The sequence below is a fragment of the Cordyceps javanica genome, chromosome 3 (genome assembly GCF_051103115.1).
Source record: "Cordyceps javanica chromosome 3, complete sequence".
NCBI lineage: Eukaryota > Fungi > Ascomycota > Sordariomycetes > Hypocreales > Cordycipitaceae > Cordyceps > Cordyceps javanica.
This window is the reverse complement of record NC_139297.1, coordinates 970373-986574: the sequence shown is the minus strand read 5'-3', so window position 1 is coordinate 986574 and position 16202 is coordinate 970373. Positions and strand designations below refer to the sequence as shown.

The window sequence follows — 16202 nt, the reverse complement described above, 5'->3', positions numbered from 1 at the left end:
AACGAAAACCCCCCCCCCCACCATCTCCTCACTTCTACCCAACGAGCCCAAGAGGATCATGTATGGGCGAGATTTTCTCTGCCCTGCATGAAATGATGCGCGCCCTGGGCAGACTCAAGACGCTCGATCGAAACTCTGGGCCAAGCGTTTTTCCGTCAGTCTACAAGAGTTGGGCATGTTACAAGTCTGAAGCAGCAGAGGAGGGACATGAGAGTGAGTAAGAAGAGAGTGAGAGAGTGAGAGAGGGAGGGGCGGCGCAAATGTTGTGGATGACACTCTTCTTTTTTCCTCTCGTTTTGGACTGGAAGGCGTCGGCCCCCTTGTCTGTTGTCCCCCACAGACACGTGCCCCGTATTGCAAATTTTGTATTACAGAATGAAATGAATAGATAAAAAGCTTATTATAATGAAGAGCGTTAAAAGAGGGAGAGCAACATTGGCTGAGAGGCAACCAGAAATGAGTGGTGGACTTGTTATCTGTTCACACACACAACACACACAACACACACTCACGCACACTTACTTCCAGGCTTATTGTCCCTGTGCGCCCCATCCATTTTAATGCTCATTTTGTTTTAGTTTTCTGCCCGCCGCGTAGCAGCAATAATAAGACGCTCAAGAAGGGAGACGAGGATGAGGGGTCGGGAAGAAAACAAGAGAGCACCCGTGAGAATTGCGTCCGTCTTTCCCTCCTTCATCCAACAACACGCGACGACGCCAGAGCGCGCAAGACCCGGGAATTCTTTCTCTTCTTCCTGTCGTCGCACACGTTGAGCGACGAAGGCGGTCAAGGACTGGATCGGAACGACAGAAGTCGTCTTCTTCTCCTTCTTCTTGTCATTCCCCTTCCTCTGCGCAATTGAATACGGAGTGCTGAATTCGCCTTCTTCCTTTTTTTTTGCTTTTTCTTTAATTCATTTACTTAGCGGCCTTTTTTTTTTCTTGGTCAACACTGGAACTGCACGCGCGATTCAGAGCCAAAAAAACCCACCACCGAGACACGACAAGGAAGGTCTCTGTGATCTTCCCTGTTGCCTGCCAGGAACAGCTTTAATTGAAACAACAACTGACACTAGCATCCTTTTCTCGTCGGATTTTCCTACTCTCCCTTCACTTTTATCGTGCGAAAAAGAAGACAAAGACAAATCTTGTTGGAGAATCCCGTCCATCTGCTTCCGTCTGGAGCTCGCGCAATGGTTCCTCACTAGAAGCAACCAGGGACTCGCACATCCTCTCCACTCGTCCTCCACAAAAACCCTTTTGACCCCTACTGAGCACTGAAAGGACCCCAGCTATCTGCAGCCATCCAGGCGAAGGCGGACAAAAAAGGCCAAAAGAAGAAGAAAAAAAAAGAGAAAAAAAGGAAAGGAGACAGAATCACAGTGGTGCGTTAGCTTCAAAGACAGGGTGAGAACGACCAAAAAGAAACAACCACGAGGAGACCAAAGAAAAAAAAAACAACAACAGACAAGGTAAAGATGGCCGTGGCTTCAGGCCACCATCACCACCGGCATCGTCGCGCGGACAGCAGTGATGGTTCATCGGCTGGCATGCCGCAGACACCCGAACAACGCGACTCTCACGACCTGTCTCTGTCGCCGCGCGATGTTACCCGCGACTCTCTTGTCACCAACATGCTGCGGTCGCTGGATCAATTCTCCCTTGACCAGCAGCAGAGTCATCAGCCTGGTGGACGCGCCGGCAGCAGCCACTGGGACCCTTCGCCGAGCAATCAAAGCCCCCCCGGACCACCCCAGCAGGAGCTGGTGCACCAGCACCACCAGCACCACCACCGCTACCACCGTCCGTTTGATGGGGCAACGCCGCCGCCGCCCTGGCTATCCTCGTCGACGGAGGCACAAACTGTTTCTCCCGTCGCTGCTGCTGCCGCTTCTTCTTCTGCTGCCTCTCGCTCCCGCGAGACCAATTTGTCTCACCATCATCACCATCGGCATCGCGGCCGCTCTGACAGCTCCGACCTCGACACGGCTGAGCACGTTGCCCCCGACTCGCGCCGACACAAGGCTGCCACGGGCGCTCCCGCTGTCGCTGCCTCCTCCACGACAACCGCCCGTCGCACCCCCAATTCCTCGTCGTCTGCCTCCTCCTCTACAATTCGGCAGGAATCAGTCGCTACCGCCGACGCGAACCTCGACGACGCCCTGTCCGGCTCACTTGGCCGTTCCACGCAGCAGCACCACCACCAACACAGGCATCGCCCCCCCGTTACGCCCCCCAGCCGCGGCGCCAGCCTGCCCTTCGACCCTAGCCTCGACCGTCCGCCTCGCACCCACCGCGTCCCCCAGCATCAGCACGACGGCTACCACCGGTTCCTCGCTGAGTCTGTCCCGTCCGCGTCGTCGGGTCGTCGCGACTCGTATCCGTCCCGTCGCAGCAAGAGCGCCGGCGGCTCTAGCGCCCGCAAGCGTGCTGGCGGTGCAGCACCCGGCACGCCTATCGGCTCACCGGCCCAACTGCGCCCGCCCTTGCCCTCCTCCTCGGCCGTTGACTACGACGTTGACTACCTGAGCCAAGATTACGGTGCGGCGCCGACGCCCACCGTCCCGGCCGGCCCTCGTCGGCCCGTTGTTGTCCCTCCCCGCGGCTCATCGTCCGACCAAGTGCCGCCGAGCCTCGACCGCAAGCGAAGCTCCCGCACCCTTTCTCTCAGGAGTGCTTCGAGCAAAAACAAGCAGGCCAGCGCTCCCTGGGATCAACAACAGCAGCAGCAGCAGCAGCAGCCCCCGATGCCCGGCATGGACGATTTCGAGTCGGCCCCGGCCCCCAGCGTCGGCTACCGCAAGACCAAGGACGACCAGCACCGGGCCAAGTCGTCGCACGCCGCATCTCCGCACCAACAGCACTCGGACCAGCCGCACCAGCAGCCGACCAAGGACCGGCCAGGCTTCTTTCGACGCGTCTTTGGCGGCGGATCGTCCAGGAACGCGCTCACGCCGACCGAGCAGCCTAAGCAGCCCAACAGCGCGCCGCGCCCGCCGTCCTCGCCCTCACAGCACGATTACCCCCCCAGTGGCAAACTAACAAAGGAGCAGTCGAAATCGACCTCGGCGCCGCCTTCCCGAGATACGTCGTCCTCACATTCGCACCACCCGCCACCCGTACCGCCCCTGCAGAAAAAGACATCGTCGTTCTTCCGCCGACGTAAGAAGTCGGTCGTCGACGACATACCTCCCCTGCCGTCTCAAGCACCGCCCGTGCCCGATGTGCCGTTGGCGAGTCTGACCAACGAGTCGAGCCTGGGAATCGACGACGCTAGCCCCGTCAGCAGCCTGCGGCAAGCATTGGACCCCTATCTTCGAAACAGCGCGGGATCGGCCAAGGCTCTTGGTGCCTCGAAACCGACCGCGCTCAACGACATTACGAACATCGTCGCAGACAGCGGCGGCGACGACAACGACAGCGACGACGAACCCAGACACGAGTACAAACGCGATTTCTCGCCCGATTACGAGCCGAACCCGAGCGCCAAGATCCGCAGCGTGCCCAGCGACGCTGAGAATAGCCGCGACTCCCCGCGCAGGAAAACGACATCCCCGTCGGCTAAAAAATCAAAAGCGGCTGCCCACCAGACTTTTCTCGATCTGGATAATGGCAGCGACGACGAGCACCCCGGCAAATATGGGGACAGACGCTCCCGGTCGGACCTTTCCGCCTCTGCCCACTCTGAATCGACCAACGTTTCGCAAAACGACACGAGCAAGGATGATACCATCCGGGCCAGTAAGATGGCGCCCCGCGTCATGGACCAGCTGAGTCCGGGTAGCAGCCGCAGCCGATCAAACTTGAGGCTGCCAAGCGAGAGCAACCGCTCAGCGAGCGTGGGCACCATGTCGACTGAGACGGATTATAAATCTGTCCCCAGCGGACCCCCGAGCGTGCGCGTCGAAGACATTGACGAGACCGACTCCTCCAAGGGTGCTACTGGCACCATCAACACTATGCCAGCCAAGGCTCTCGATGAGCCGCACTTTGTGGTTGGCGAGCCCACCGAGGACGACAGGCTCAAGGCCAAGAAGATTTATGACGGGATGGAGGACTTTATCCAAAAGGACAAGGCCGCTTCGTGGATGGGCGAGGAAGGGCCGGTGCGAAAGCGCACGCTGCAGGCATACATGCAGCTGTACAGCTTCACCGACCAGAGCATCCAGTCCGCCTTGCGCAGCATTTGCGGCCGCCTGATTCTCCGCGGCGAAACCCAACAAGTGGATCGAATATTGGTTGCGTTTTCCAAGAGATGGTGCGACTGCAATCCGAACCACGGCTTCAAGGCCACCGATGTCATCCACACCATCTGCTACTCAATCATGCTTCTCAACACTGACCTCCACATGGCCGATATCGAGTCAAAGATGACGCGCAGTCAATTTGTCAAAAACACACTGTCCACGATCCGACAAGCGCTCCACGAATCGAACCCCGACGCCTTTCAACGCCCGAGCATTCTCCCCGACAGGAGCCCGATGCTGGCTGCCGATCCGCAGACCGGCGAGCAAGACCGGTCGAGCTTCCGCCACTCGTTCCGCCCCTCTGCGAGACCAGATGCGCAGGGAGGAGACGCTGGCGAGGACAGCGGGCCTCTAGTCAAGGCTCCCCATACCGGGTCGCTGCGTGCCTGGGAGGAGCAAATCGAACAGGTCCTCAAGAGCATCTACAGCTCCATCCGCGACGATAGACTCCCCTTGTTTGGAGCCGAAGACCGGTCCACCGGCCCAGCTCAGTCACAAAGCAACCTCTCTGTCATGGGCATGCTGAAGCGCTCACCAAGCGTGCTGAGCAAGACGCCGTCCGAAGGCCAAATGTCCTTGCGTGGGCGCATCGCAGAGGGCAGCCGCACCGCCACTGCAAGGTGGACTTCCAAGAGCCGCTCTCGCCCTGGACTCGGACGAAACGGCCTGACATCCAGCAGGACCAGCTTCGACGACGATAACTCCTTGTGGAGCCCCGCCATGTCATCTGCCACTTGGAGCCGCTACTCTCTCGGACGCACGCAGGCGTCCATGTCGCAGGACTCATTTGCGTCGGCCATGCCCAGGGGTGACTACCAGCAGTCCATCGGTTTCGCCAATGCACTGAGCCAGTCGATCATACGCGACGAGGATCTCAATGGCGACGAGACGGCGCCGTCCATCATCAGCAGCGACTACACCTCGACGCAGCTGCTCGAAGACGAATCGCTCGAGCTAGCCGGCCCGCCGTGGATCAAGGAGGGCATGGTCGTGCACAAGCACCATCTCGATGGAGTCGGCAAGCGCGCCAAGGATCGCAACTGGTCCGAGGTCTTTGCCGTCGTGCAAAAGGGTCAGCTCAGCATGTTCTCGTTTAACTTGAGCAAGTCCGCCAGACACAAGCTCCGTCCTCGCACGGCGACGGCACCGGTTGTTGGCGGTGGAAATTGGCAAGACAATGCCGTCAATGTCGGCACGTTCAACCTCCGACTCACCCTGGCCTCGGCGCTGCCCTCTCCGGGTTACTCGCGCACGCGGCCGTACGTGTGGGCACTCAGCCTGCCCACGGGCGCGGTTCACCTGTTCCAGGTCGGCACCCCAGAGATTATACGCGAGTTCGTCAACACGGCCAACTACTGGAGCGCGAGACTCAGCACGCACCCGCTGGTCGGTGGTATAAGCAACATCGAATACGGCTGGAGCGAGGCCATTGTCAACAACGCGCTGGTGGCGGCCATCAACGAGTCGAGTACCACGCCGCCCCCGATGCAGACCGCCGGCGGCACCGGCCATGTCCGCAAGGGCAGCGCCCAGAGCACGGGCTCCAAGTCGGCCAACTTCGACCACATCCCCGGCAGCGGCAGCGGCAGCGTCGGAGGCTTTGCGCACAGTAGTCGCGGCAAGCTCCCCGGTGACCGGGTGCACATCACGCCGTGGGCGCCGCCGACGCAGAGCGCGCGGCCCAGCGCCCTGTCGGAGGGCGAGCAGCGCGATGCGCTGGCAGCGTACGTGCGCAGCATCGAGAGCGACCTGCAGGCGCACAACCAGCTGCGCAGCCCCATGCTGCTTGCCTTTACGCCGCGCGGCTCCAATGCGGCCAAGGCCATGACCAACTGGGAGCGCAAGAGCTCCTACCTGCTCCGCGAGATTGTCAAGTTCCGCACCTACGTCGACTGCCTCAACCAGGCTGAGACGCGCAAGCGCGAGGTCTACAAGGAGCGCGACCTGGCGCATCGCGCCGCCCGCGGCGACCTCAGCGACCCGGACGACACGGGCGCGAGCGGCGGCGAGGAGGACGAGGAGGCGAATGAAACTCTACGACCATAGTAGAGAAGGACGTCTTGTCGCGTCATGACATTTACGTACACCTCGTATCCTTCCCCCCTTCCCTTTTCTCTTTCTTTTATTCTTTCCCTTGATATAATTTGATGATACCCGGCCCGCTCCCTCATGATGTGCGGCCCGATGGTGGCTCTTTTATTTTATCTCTTCTTTCTTCTTGATTTCCTCCCTTCTTATTTTTTCTTTTTTTCTCGTTTGGCCCAGACGAACCGAACAAAAGGCGGGCAAAAAGGAAACAAGTCTTGTGTATTAACAAAAAAAGTATCACGCATTTGAATGGCGAGGCATTTTTTCTTTTCTTTTCGTTGTTTTCTTTTGACGGTGGAAATATTGGTAATTATGAAAAAAAAAGCACACATACAAACAAACACACAAACTCACACACACACACCTGGAAATAATGGGCTGGATGAAAAGGTGTTTTCTTGTTACATTTGGTTTCCTTTCTTTGTTTGCTAATTAGGAGACACCTATATTCCTCTCTGCTCTCGACATTTTTTACTCTACGTTTCATTTTGTATGACTGACATATTTTCTCAATGATGACGAATATTTAATTCTTGCCCCATCCGCCGGAATAGTATCAGTAGATTGATTACTTGAAATGACTGGCCTTTGGCTCTTCACAGTCAAGGCACATTTTTGGATAAAATGTCTGGATGATGACGAAATGAGCCTGGCAACAGAACTACACACAGCTATATTCTTCTTCGATGTATATATATATTGTAAGTTTCAATTCGATGTATACATGGAACACCGAATAAGAACATGGCTGTGTGTATTTCTGTCACTTGCGGCGAGGCAGTTTGGCCACGAGTAAAAAGAGTCAAAATTGCACGAACCTTTGAAGACCTTATCTCGCGGCGTATGTTGGCGGGCTGCTTCTTGAAACCGCCCATGGCGACTGTCTTCCTCGACAACAACAAACAAGCCATACTGTCGGTCTAGGCACAATGCCTCCTACAACGCGACGGCTTCTCTACGATAGGGCCCTTCTTTTTTAAACAATGGATGCCAGCATCACCCATATTCCACGTTCCCAGCCTTAATCCCGGCACAAGACTCAAATCGAAATTTCCTCGTCCAGTGCATGAGAGGACACGATGGCCTTGTCGCATCGATCCTCTGAACCTTGCAGCCCCCGCAGTGCTACTGCTTACGACAACCAGCAACGCCAGAGGCATTCTCAAACTAATACGTCATATTATTGGAAACTCATGTACTAAACTATGGAGTCTTTCATCTTCTGGTCTTTCCGACATATTAAGAGTCATTGAGCCTGTATTAAAAGAATAGCATCCATGCAAGACCGGCCATCCATGCCAAAGAGGCAGATGGTGCCAACATCGCACCGGAGCCCTCATTGTCGTTCTTGCCGCCACCTTTGTCTGTGGGCTCAGCATTGGCCGTCTCAGTTGCGGACACACCGGAAGACGCGGGCGACGTACCTGACGGCGAGGGCGCCGTGACACCCGGTTCGCGCCTCTTGCGGCACCCCGCGACACGCACGTCGGCCCAGCCCTTCATCTTGTCGTCGTACTGGTACTCGACGCGGCCGGGCTCGACCTCTTCGCACCAGCCCGCGTAGTCCTCAACCTCGACAGAGTGGAACGCGGCGGTGAAGGGCATCCCGGAGGACCAGTCGGGCACGCCCCCGGCCCAGGCAATCTCGCCAGGGTCGTTGTAGCCCTCGACGGCCCAGAGGCCGAGCTTGACCTGCATCGGCGTCTGCGGCCACTTCTCGGCGGGGATCTCACCCAGCTGCCAGGTCCTTCGCTCTGCGCCGTCGATGGAGAATTTGAGAAATTTGTCAGTCCACTCGACTGTGTAATTGTGAAAGTCGTCGTAAGACGACGAGGAGATTGCGTATGTGTTGTTGTACGTATTGAACAGCGGCTGGCCATTATAGTAGTAATTGGACTGTGCTTGGTTCTGGAACGCTCCAAGCATCTCCTACTGCACGTTAGCGATCCCGAACGGAACAAATGAACTGAGAAGGCCGTACCCAGTCAATCTCATCACCCGAGTCAGACTTCAGCACAATAGTAGTGACAAGACCAGATCCTTTGGCGGCCTTGGCTCTGACGGTGACCTTGCCAAACAAGAGGTATTGCTGGCTGGTCAGTGTCGGGGCTTGCTTCTGCTCCGTCATGCTGACTTCCAAGCCATTTCCACCCTGGGCGAATTTGAGGCGATCGCGGTCCTGCTTCGTCTGCTCGTCCACGGTCCAGAAGCTCTCAAAGGCCTGGTCGTAGCTTGCGCCCGCAAAAGTAAAACCTCGCGTCCCTGCAAAGGCCACATCAGGAGGGCAGTCTGCAAAAGGGCAAGTGTCAGCAATTAACAGATATCGGGAAGAAATACAAGAAAAAAGTCTTACGTGAATCCTTGGCCAGCGGGTTGCAGTTCACTGGGTTCCAAAGGCCGCCATACGAAGGCCAGGCATGGCAGGCAGCGGCAAGGCACAGGACTTGAGCCAGCATGGTTGATAGCGAGTGTGTTATCCTAGTCTAAGAAATTCCGTAAAGACAGTGAAACTGATGATGAGATCGCGTGCTGCCATTTTAACGAGGAGATTCCTGAGAATATATGGCAAATTGGACGAGGACCAGAACAAGGCAAATAGTAGCACAGCTTTCGCCTGGATCAATCCAAAACGCGAACGGCGCACGGCGTTTGTAGTGCCAAGGCCTATGGACTTCCACGTGCAATACCACAACACCTGCGAGATTTACTTTGAAACTAGGTATGGCCGGATCATTCGCATTTGCACGACGAGATGCTTCAAAAAAAGCAGATGAGGATGGCGCCATTTCGGTCGTACAAATGTCCAAATTGTTTGATCTGCGGTGCTATTTACTCGTCGGCAGCTGTTGAGGGACTCGAGCGTGAAGCTTCCCGTTCCAGAAGAGGCGCTCGTCTCTTCACTTCTCATACGACGTCAACGCCTCAGCAAGTGTCGAGCATGTCGCTCAGAGCAGACTTCTCAGCCGAGGTGATGGTCAGCTTGTAGTAGCTCTTGACGGCGACCCAGGACTTGGCGTAGGTGCAGTAGAAGCTCTGCAGAGGAGGCTTCCAGGCGTCGGGGCTGCGGTCGCCCTTGGAGCGGTTGGCCTTTTCGCTGACGGCGTAGAGCTGCGGCCGCTTGATGTCATTGGCAAAGTCCTGACGCTGCGCCTTGGTCCAGCTCGAGGCACCAGACTGCGGAGAGAAGCGTTAGCACGGACACCACTGGCACGGCACAGGAGGAGGTCTTCCGCATTTAGAATTGCGAGAGAGCAATCACAGGCCAGCGAGATAGATGATAAACAAGGCTGGTACGTACAATCCAGGCGTTCTGGAGGGGCACAAGATGGTCAATGTCGACCTTGCTGCTGTTGGTCCAAGTAGTGTCGTCGTATGGGCTGATCCAGGTGCCAGAAATGATCTTGCAGGCCGAGCCGGTCTCGACGTCCTGGCCATCACGCTTCAGGACGTATTCACTACACAAGAGGACAGGGGGGGTGAAGGAAACCAAAGTTAGCTCTCATGGCAACAGGGCCGGGGTACAGAAACACTCGGCAAAACACGGGAGGCCGTCGTGTGATGCATTGTCATACCGAGAGGTGCAGCTGCCGTCGACCTTGATCCAGTGAGGGAACTCGGCGCGCGAGTAACCGTCGCCGGAGCCTGAGGCGGCGACCTGGATGCTGTTGAGGTCGCTCCTGGCGGTGCTGGTGCTAGGGATGCCGGGCTACGTTTGCAGAGTGAGAAGTCGGTTAGACGCTGGCTCAAAAAGAAAAAACTCCCGGTCAAACGGGAAGGGAACGGGGAGGCAGTCCTCGTACAGGCTCGGGGACGGGCGCCGCGAGGGCGATGGTCGCGGCGGCGAGAAGGTTGGAGATGCGCATCTTGACGGACGAGGCTGTCTGAGCGTCGCGAAAAGATGTGGGTAGAAAAGGAAACAAAAAAGCTCTTCAGACCCTTCAATCGACACAAAGGGACGAGCCGCGAGGCACACCCGCTGCTTATTATAGTTGGCCGGGCATTCTCAAGCGCTAATCAGTTTGCACGAGCTGAGACCGACCTGGTGAAAGTCGATCTCGAACTAGACTTGCTACGGAACTTTGGGGGACACTTCCCCACCAGTCTTACTCTTGGGGGCAGTCAGATTCGGCATTTCTGCCCGATGCTGAACCTGAGTCCCAGGTGCAGAAGTCCCTTTTCCCCAAGGCACCTCGAAGAGGAGGGGGGGGGGCGTTGCCCGAAAGCTAGACCGACGCGATCCGGACTACGACGACACGTTTCTGCACAATTGGACCTCACACGGGCCGCTCGCGCCTGTCTCCGCTTGCCCGAACTCTGAATGCCACCGAGCTTGCGAATCAGCACGCCGTGTCCTTTCAGCTAGCCCACCTACCAGCGGCATGAACGGGGTGCTCGTTCAGCCAACCAAACGATTGCGAGCTGATTAAAAAGTGTCAATCGAGCGGCCATCACGGGCTTGGTGATGGGGGTTGAGCACTCGAGCGACCTAACCAATTGATGTGGCAGCAGGCTGTGGGAACACAAGATTGGCCCGCCGTCGATCGCCAAGAAAGATGGCGTTGTTTCGGACTCGTTTTCAGCTGGCCTTCCTGAATGGGAATGTCAGATGCCCATCCGTTACAACTATACTACGATGCCCATCCATCGGAAGCCCCCGAAAGCCGAATGGTCTTTGGGAAAGTCGGTAGTGTAGATTCGTACGGTCAAAAGGATTGGGCGGATTTCCAGTTGTCACTCTACTAATAGTCGCGCATCGCTGGCTAGTGCGCGAACTATGGACCAACGTCGCAATGATTGCCATTGAATGGGATGACGATAAATGAGCCCTCTCTAGTGGGATGACCCAGACAAACAAAGTGCTTGGAAAGCGCGCCAACGAATTCCGCCGAAAGGGACAAGTTTGCGTTGCGCTGATGAGACACAAATGCCACAAGTAGTAGTTACCAGTTCAGGGTGGAAAGACCTGACTGTGTGCAGATTACACTGTGCAGGTTCGCATCTTTCACGGATATGGAAGCGCTACTCTTTACTGATACAATGTCTATAAAGAACCTAAGCAGCACATTTGAAGACACTATGGCAGAGGGCCTGCACTGGTCATCGGTTTGTTTTGAGGGACTTTGGACGGTTTACAAGACCGTATTCTGCAGGGCAAAAGTACCCGAAATATCTGATATTTAATAAGGGAATGAGGCAGAATACGATGTGCTTACTCACTGGATATTAATCTCAGCTGGCATTCGGCGGCGCGATCGCGTCCAACGGCCAACATGATACCCGCTTTAAGCCGGTGGCTGTGAGGGGTGACAGCCTTGCGACCTGCCACCTAACAACGACTTTCAGATCATGCTGGAGGCTTCCAACTAGTAGGAATATCCATCATGGCATTTCTTCTCATCAACTCCACCAACTTCGCCGTCCTCTCCCTGGGACTGGCTGTTGCCTGCTTCGTCCGTTGTGTGGCAACACACCGGCGGCCGAATGCGCAGCCGTACAAAGACGTCGACGGCGAAGCTACAAACGAGTCCGAGGCCAAGGCGGCGACAATCCACGCAAGCATTTACAGCACGCTTGTTTTTGCTCCTGCTTTCGGGGGAGGCATGTCTCTTTCGCAATCAAGGACGTCAGTCCCGCAAAGTCAAGATCCGCGATGCGACCTGCTACGCTGGACTGCTCCCATCTTGTGGGTGAGTAGTTACTCGAGACTACCCTTCGAAATATAAAAACTTCAAGCTGTAGTGACCTGATGTGCGCTAATGCAGATCTTCAGTCACTGCTGATGTATCAGTCATTCGCTGTATGTCAGCAAAAGAGTATTCAGCAACGATATAAAATGTCAATCTACACAGCCGCTTCATCGCTGATTCTCATCGCTTCTCTCTTTTATGAGCACTTAATGGTGCCTCATAACCTTTTTTGGCCGCAACTTGTGGTTGCCGCTGTTGTGCTGTTCATTCTTTTGTCGTTCCCACGGCACGCTGTTGTTTTCTGTGGCAACACCGCAGTGCTGAATGAGAGTGGCGTGTCGATACTAGATTGGGTATTCTTTTCATGGGGTCTTCATCGGGAGCACACGGCACTGCCTGCAACACTGAAGCTGCAAGATCTGCCAAGAATTCCTGCTAGCCAGACGTCATCTGCAATGAGAAGAAAATACGATGTTTGTGACCAAACGAAGGAGCTATGGCTGCAGCTGGCAATAATATTCCGAAAGCCTCTGCTTATACAGTGGACATTAGTGCTACTGGAAAAAGCGTCAGAATTTGGCAGTCGCTATGTCGTGTATAACCTCCTACGAAGCTTGGAGATGCATTCGCATACCGTTCCTTGGATTTGGACCTGGGTTGTACTGCTTCCATTGAGTCTTCTTGGCGTCTCTATCTGTGACAATTGGTCTGGCTGGATCGGCCACACTCGCATTCAATTACCGATGCTCGGCCTCCTTCAGACCTTGTTATTTGAAAAGTCTATGCGCTTGCGGTCCGGAGTCAATGGTGGGCCGGCCGGGGCAAAGCAAGACGCAAACTGCCCAAGCTTGATGGATGCGATTGAGAGCCACAGGTATGCTACTAAGCTTACAAGTTTTGATTGTCTCATAGTAACCTGTAATACGCAGTGGCACTATCGCCCGGACCTTTCTTGATGCTCATGACTTACCAATGGCCGCTTTGGAGATAGGTCTGCACTCTGTATACCTATCGCATTTATTGGGATTCACTACCATCTTGGTCGGCGGCATCCCATCTGTATTGGCCATCTGGATATCACGAAAGCTGTCCAACAATCTTCGCCGAGCGCAAGCGGAGCACTTGGAAGCTACTGAACGAACCTCGCACCTGGTTTCTGAAGCGCTTCATGGGCTTCGTCAAATACGCCTCTCTTCGATGGAAAAGTTCTGGCAGGACCGAATATTCGTCTCGCGCAACGACAACCTAGAAGCTGCGTGGAAGGCCAGTGTTCAGAAGGAGTTGATCAACCTGGTTGCGACCCTTGGCCCTGTTCTTTTTGCGTCACTCACAATATATATTCACGCATTCAGAACAGGCCAATTCAGCCCTTCAGTGGCGTTTACATCTGTCAACTTATTTAGCAACCTGCATGCAGTCATCAAGCAGCTTCCAACGCGGTTCGCATCGCTCCACCGCGCGAGGCTCAGCTACGCGAAGCTTCAGCTATACTTCAACCAGCCTGAACAGATTCGACAGTCCATATTAGCGGATGACGTATCGCTGCGGGATGCGAATTTGTCTTGGTCTGGGGATGGGAAAGAGAGTACGCTGAAAGGTGTAAACTTGAAATTTCCAAGGAACGGGGTCAGTCTTATTACAGGTCAGGTAGGCTCTGGGAAAAGTCTTTTATTGTCTGCAATATTGGAAGAAACCATGATACAGTCTGGTAAGCTTCTAAAGCCTGCAGCTGCTACTTCCTCGAATCTCTCGACAGCCAGTGACATCGTCGCTGGATCCGTCGCATTCGTCTCGCAGCCGCCTTGGATCGAAGATTGTTCGATAAAGGATAATATAATTTTTGGGTATACTTTCGACGCGGAGCGCTATCATAATGTTTTGCAAGTGTGCGGACTCACTCATGACATTGATACGTTGGGCAATGGTGATCTCACTGTCGCTGGCACTGACGGGTCCTCGCTCAGCGGCGGCCAAAAATGGCGGCTGGCTTTCGCGAGGGCATTGTATTCACCAGCCGAGTTCATCATATCAGAGGATATTTTGGCCGCTGTGGACACGCCTGTGGCAAGGCATATCTGTGACAATGCACTTGCAGGCGAGATTCTGCTGGGGAGAACGATGATTTTGGCGACGCATCACCCGGAATACTGCTCCAAGCTGGCGTCATGCCTTGTCTCTTTGCACAATGGGTCAGCCATGGTGGAATATATGCCAAAATCAGAGCCAAGAGCTAAATTCCCCAGCCAACGCAAGGAACAGAAGCCAAAATATTTTAGTGCAAAAGCCCAACCTGCTTCGAAAGGCCAAGCGGAGAAGACTCAGACGCAGGCGCAACCTGCCAATCTCTCGAAGGATTGGGCCATTTTTTGTGCATACGCCAAAAGAACGGAAAGTGTGAGGGGATATCTTTTTGCTGTTCCGATTGTTCTATGCTCTCGCTTTCTTTCAGCGAGCAATTCGTGGTGGCTTGCGAAGTGGACATCGCAGGAAAGCAGCGTCGCTCAACCGCGCTCGACTTCATACGATGCTGGCGTTTACCTCTGGCTATCGGTAGCAGGTGCAGTGCTCTTGAGTGTTCAGGCCTTGGCCTTTACACGAATGGGTCACTCATCCTCGCAGAGACTATTCGAAAGCCTGATGGGGCGAGTCCTCAAGGCTCGGCTGTCCTGGATCGAGTCCACACCGCCAGGACAACTTGTACAGACGCTCGATTCTGACATTTATGCTATTGATCACCGCATGGCTCCACAAATCATCGGTATCTTGAGCTCGACTGTGAATATTCTACTAATTTGTGCTAGCAGGTGAGTGTGAAGTGGACGTGGAGAAATACAGAGACGACGCTAATATACCACAGCCTATCGTCATCGCCATACACAATAGTTTCTAGCACAATTATGCTTCTGTTCTATATCCTGATTGCTCAAAAAGCTCTGGAAACATCTAAAAAGCTACGTCCCGTTACCAATAGCTGCGGTTTTCCGGTTTCAAACCATATTTCTTCTGCCCAGGCAGGCTTATCAACGATCCGAGCATTTGGCAAGGTAGGGCATTACGTTGAAACAATGCGAGGCCACATCGACAGAGCTAATACAGCCTACACACACATGGCACTTGGTCACTCTTGGCTAGGAATGAGGCTTGGAATCATGGGCAGCATGTTTGTAGCGGCAGTAACAGCCGCGACAGTGCGCAGCAGGGGCACCGCTTCGAGCACAGGATTAGCAGTCACACTGGCCCTGCAACTTCGCCAAGCTCTGAACATCACGATTGGTCAGATCAATGTCACTAGAACGGGCCTCAATGCTATTGGCCGTGTCCTTGCACTAGCATCCATTCCATCAGAAGAAGGGGAAGAGGGGGCAGTTGCCCCGAGCAAATGGCCAAGCGAAGGACAAGTCGACATACAGAATCTTGGAGTCCGATACGCCGAAAATCTACCCTGGGCCCTCAACGACGTGTCCTTTTCTCTTCAACCAGGGCAGCGGTTAGGGGTCGTTGGGCGCACTGGGGCAGGCAAATCTAGTTTGATCAATGCTCTCCTGCGCTTCGTGGATGCCACGACTGGTAAGATCATGATTGATAGGCAGGATGTTTCCCATATATCCCGCAGATGCGTGCGCGATACCATCAGCGTGATACCTCAAGACGCTTTCCTCTTTTCGGGAAATCTCCGATCCAATGTTGATGTCTTTGGCCAGCACAGTGATGAGGAAATTATTGCTGCACTCCGAAGCGTGCACTTGACATCGTTTGGAGGAGAAGGAAGCATCATTGCGGCAGATCTTGACCGTGAGATCCTCTCTAGAGGGTCAAACATTTCCCATGGACAACGGCAGCTCATATGTCTTGCCCGGGTAATGCTAGAAAAGAAATCTCACATCCTGATCCTAGACGAAGCGACGAGTGGTGTTGATCGGGCCACGGAGACTGCCATTCGATGCGCAATTAGAGAGAACTTCAAAGATACGACTATTCTGGTGGTAGCACACAAGTTGATCACGGTCGCAGACTTTGATTCTGTACTTGTATTGAGCCGGGGCGAGGTTGTGGAAAGCGGAACGCCCAAGCATTTGCTAGCAGCTAAAGGTGAATTTTGGAACATGGTAGAGCTGAGTGAGGATTCTTGGAAGATCAAAGAAGTTATCCACCAAGATAAGGAACTGTAAGTACGTGTAACC

The 16202-nt window shown here is 54.7% G+C and overlaps 4 protein-coding genes across 4 annotated transcripts; 2 read left to right on the top strand and 2 right to left on the bottom strand.

The window, feature by feature from the left end:
* Positions 1-1477: 1477 nt before the first annotated feature.
* Positions 1478-6292, top strand: V2A60_004517 (uncharacterized protein; the record flags this gene model as incomplete). The annotated part of the gene is made up of 1 exon (XM_083255836.1): positions 1478-6292. The coding sequence occupies one exon, from the start codon at positions 1478-1480 to the stop codon at positions 6290-6292; it is 4815 nt and encodes a 1604-aa protein (XP_083111962.1).
* A 1302-nt stretch (positions 6293-7594) lies between these two features.
* Positions 7595-8790, bottom strand: V2A60_004516 (uncharacterized protein; the record flags this gene model as incomplete). Its single annotated transcript, XM_083255835.1, has 3 exons — positions 7595-8263; positions 8316-8623; positions 8688-8790. The coding sequence occupies 3 exons, from the start codon at positions 8788-8790 to the stop codon at positions 7595-7597; spliced, it is 1080 nt and encodes a 359-aa protein (XP_083111961.1).
* A 466-nt stretch (positions 8791-9256) lies between these two features.
* Positions 9257-10197, bottom strand: V2A60_004515 (HNH endonuclease family protein; the record flags this gene model as incomplete). Its single annotated transcript, XM_083255834.1, has 4 exons — positions 9257-9508; positions 9633-9789; positions 9907-10040; positions 10135-10197. 4 exons carry the CDS (start codon positions 10195-10197, stop codon positions 9257-9259), a joined length of 606 nt encoding a protein of 201 aa, XP_083111960.1.
* A 1518-nt stretch (positions 10198-11715) lies between these two features.
* On the top strand, positions 11716-16190 carry V2A60_004514 (uncharacterized protein; the record flags this gene model as incomplete). Its single annotated transcript, XM_083255833.1, has 3 exons — positions 11716-12021; positions 14509-14825; positions 14879-16190. The coding sequence occupies 3 exons, from the start codon at positions 11716-11718 to the stop codon at positions 16188-16190; spliced, it is 1935 nt and encodes a 644-aa protein (XP_083111959.1).
* Positions 16191-16202: the final 12 nt, after the last annotated feature.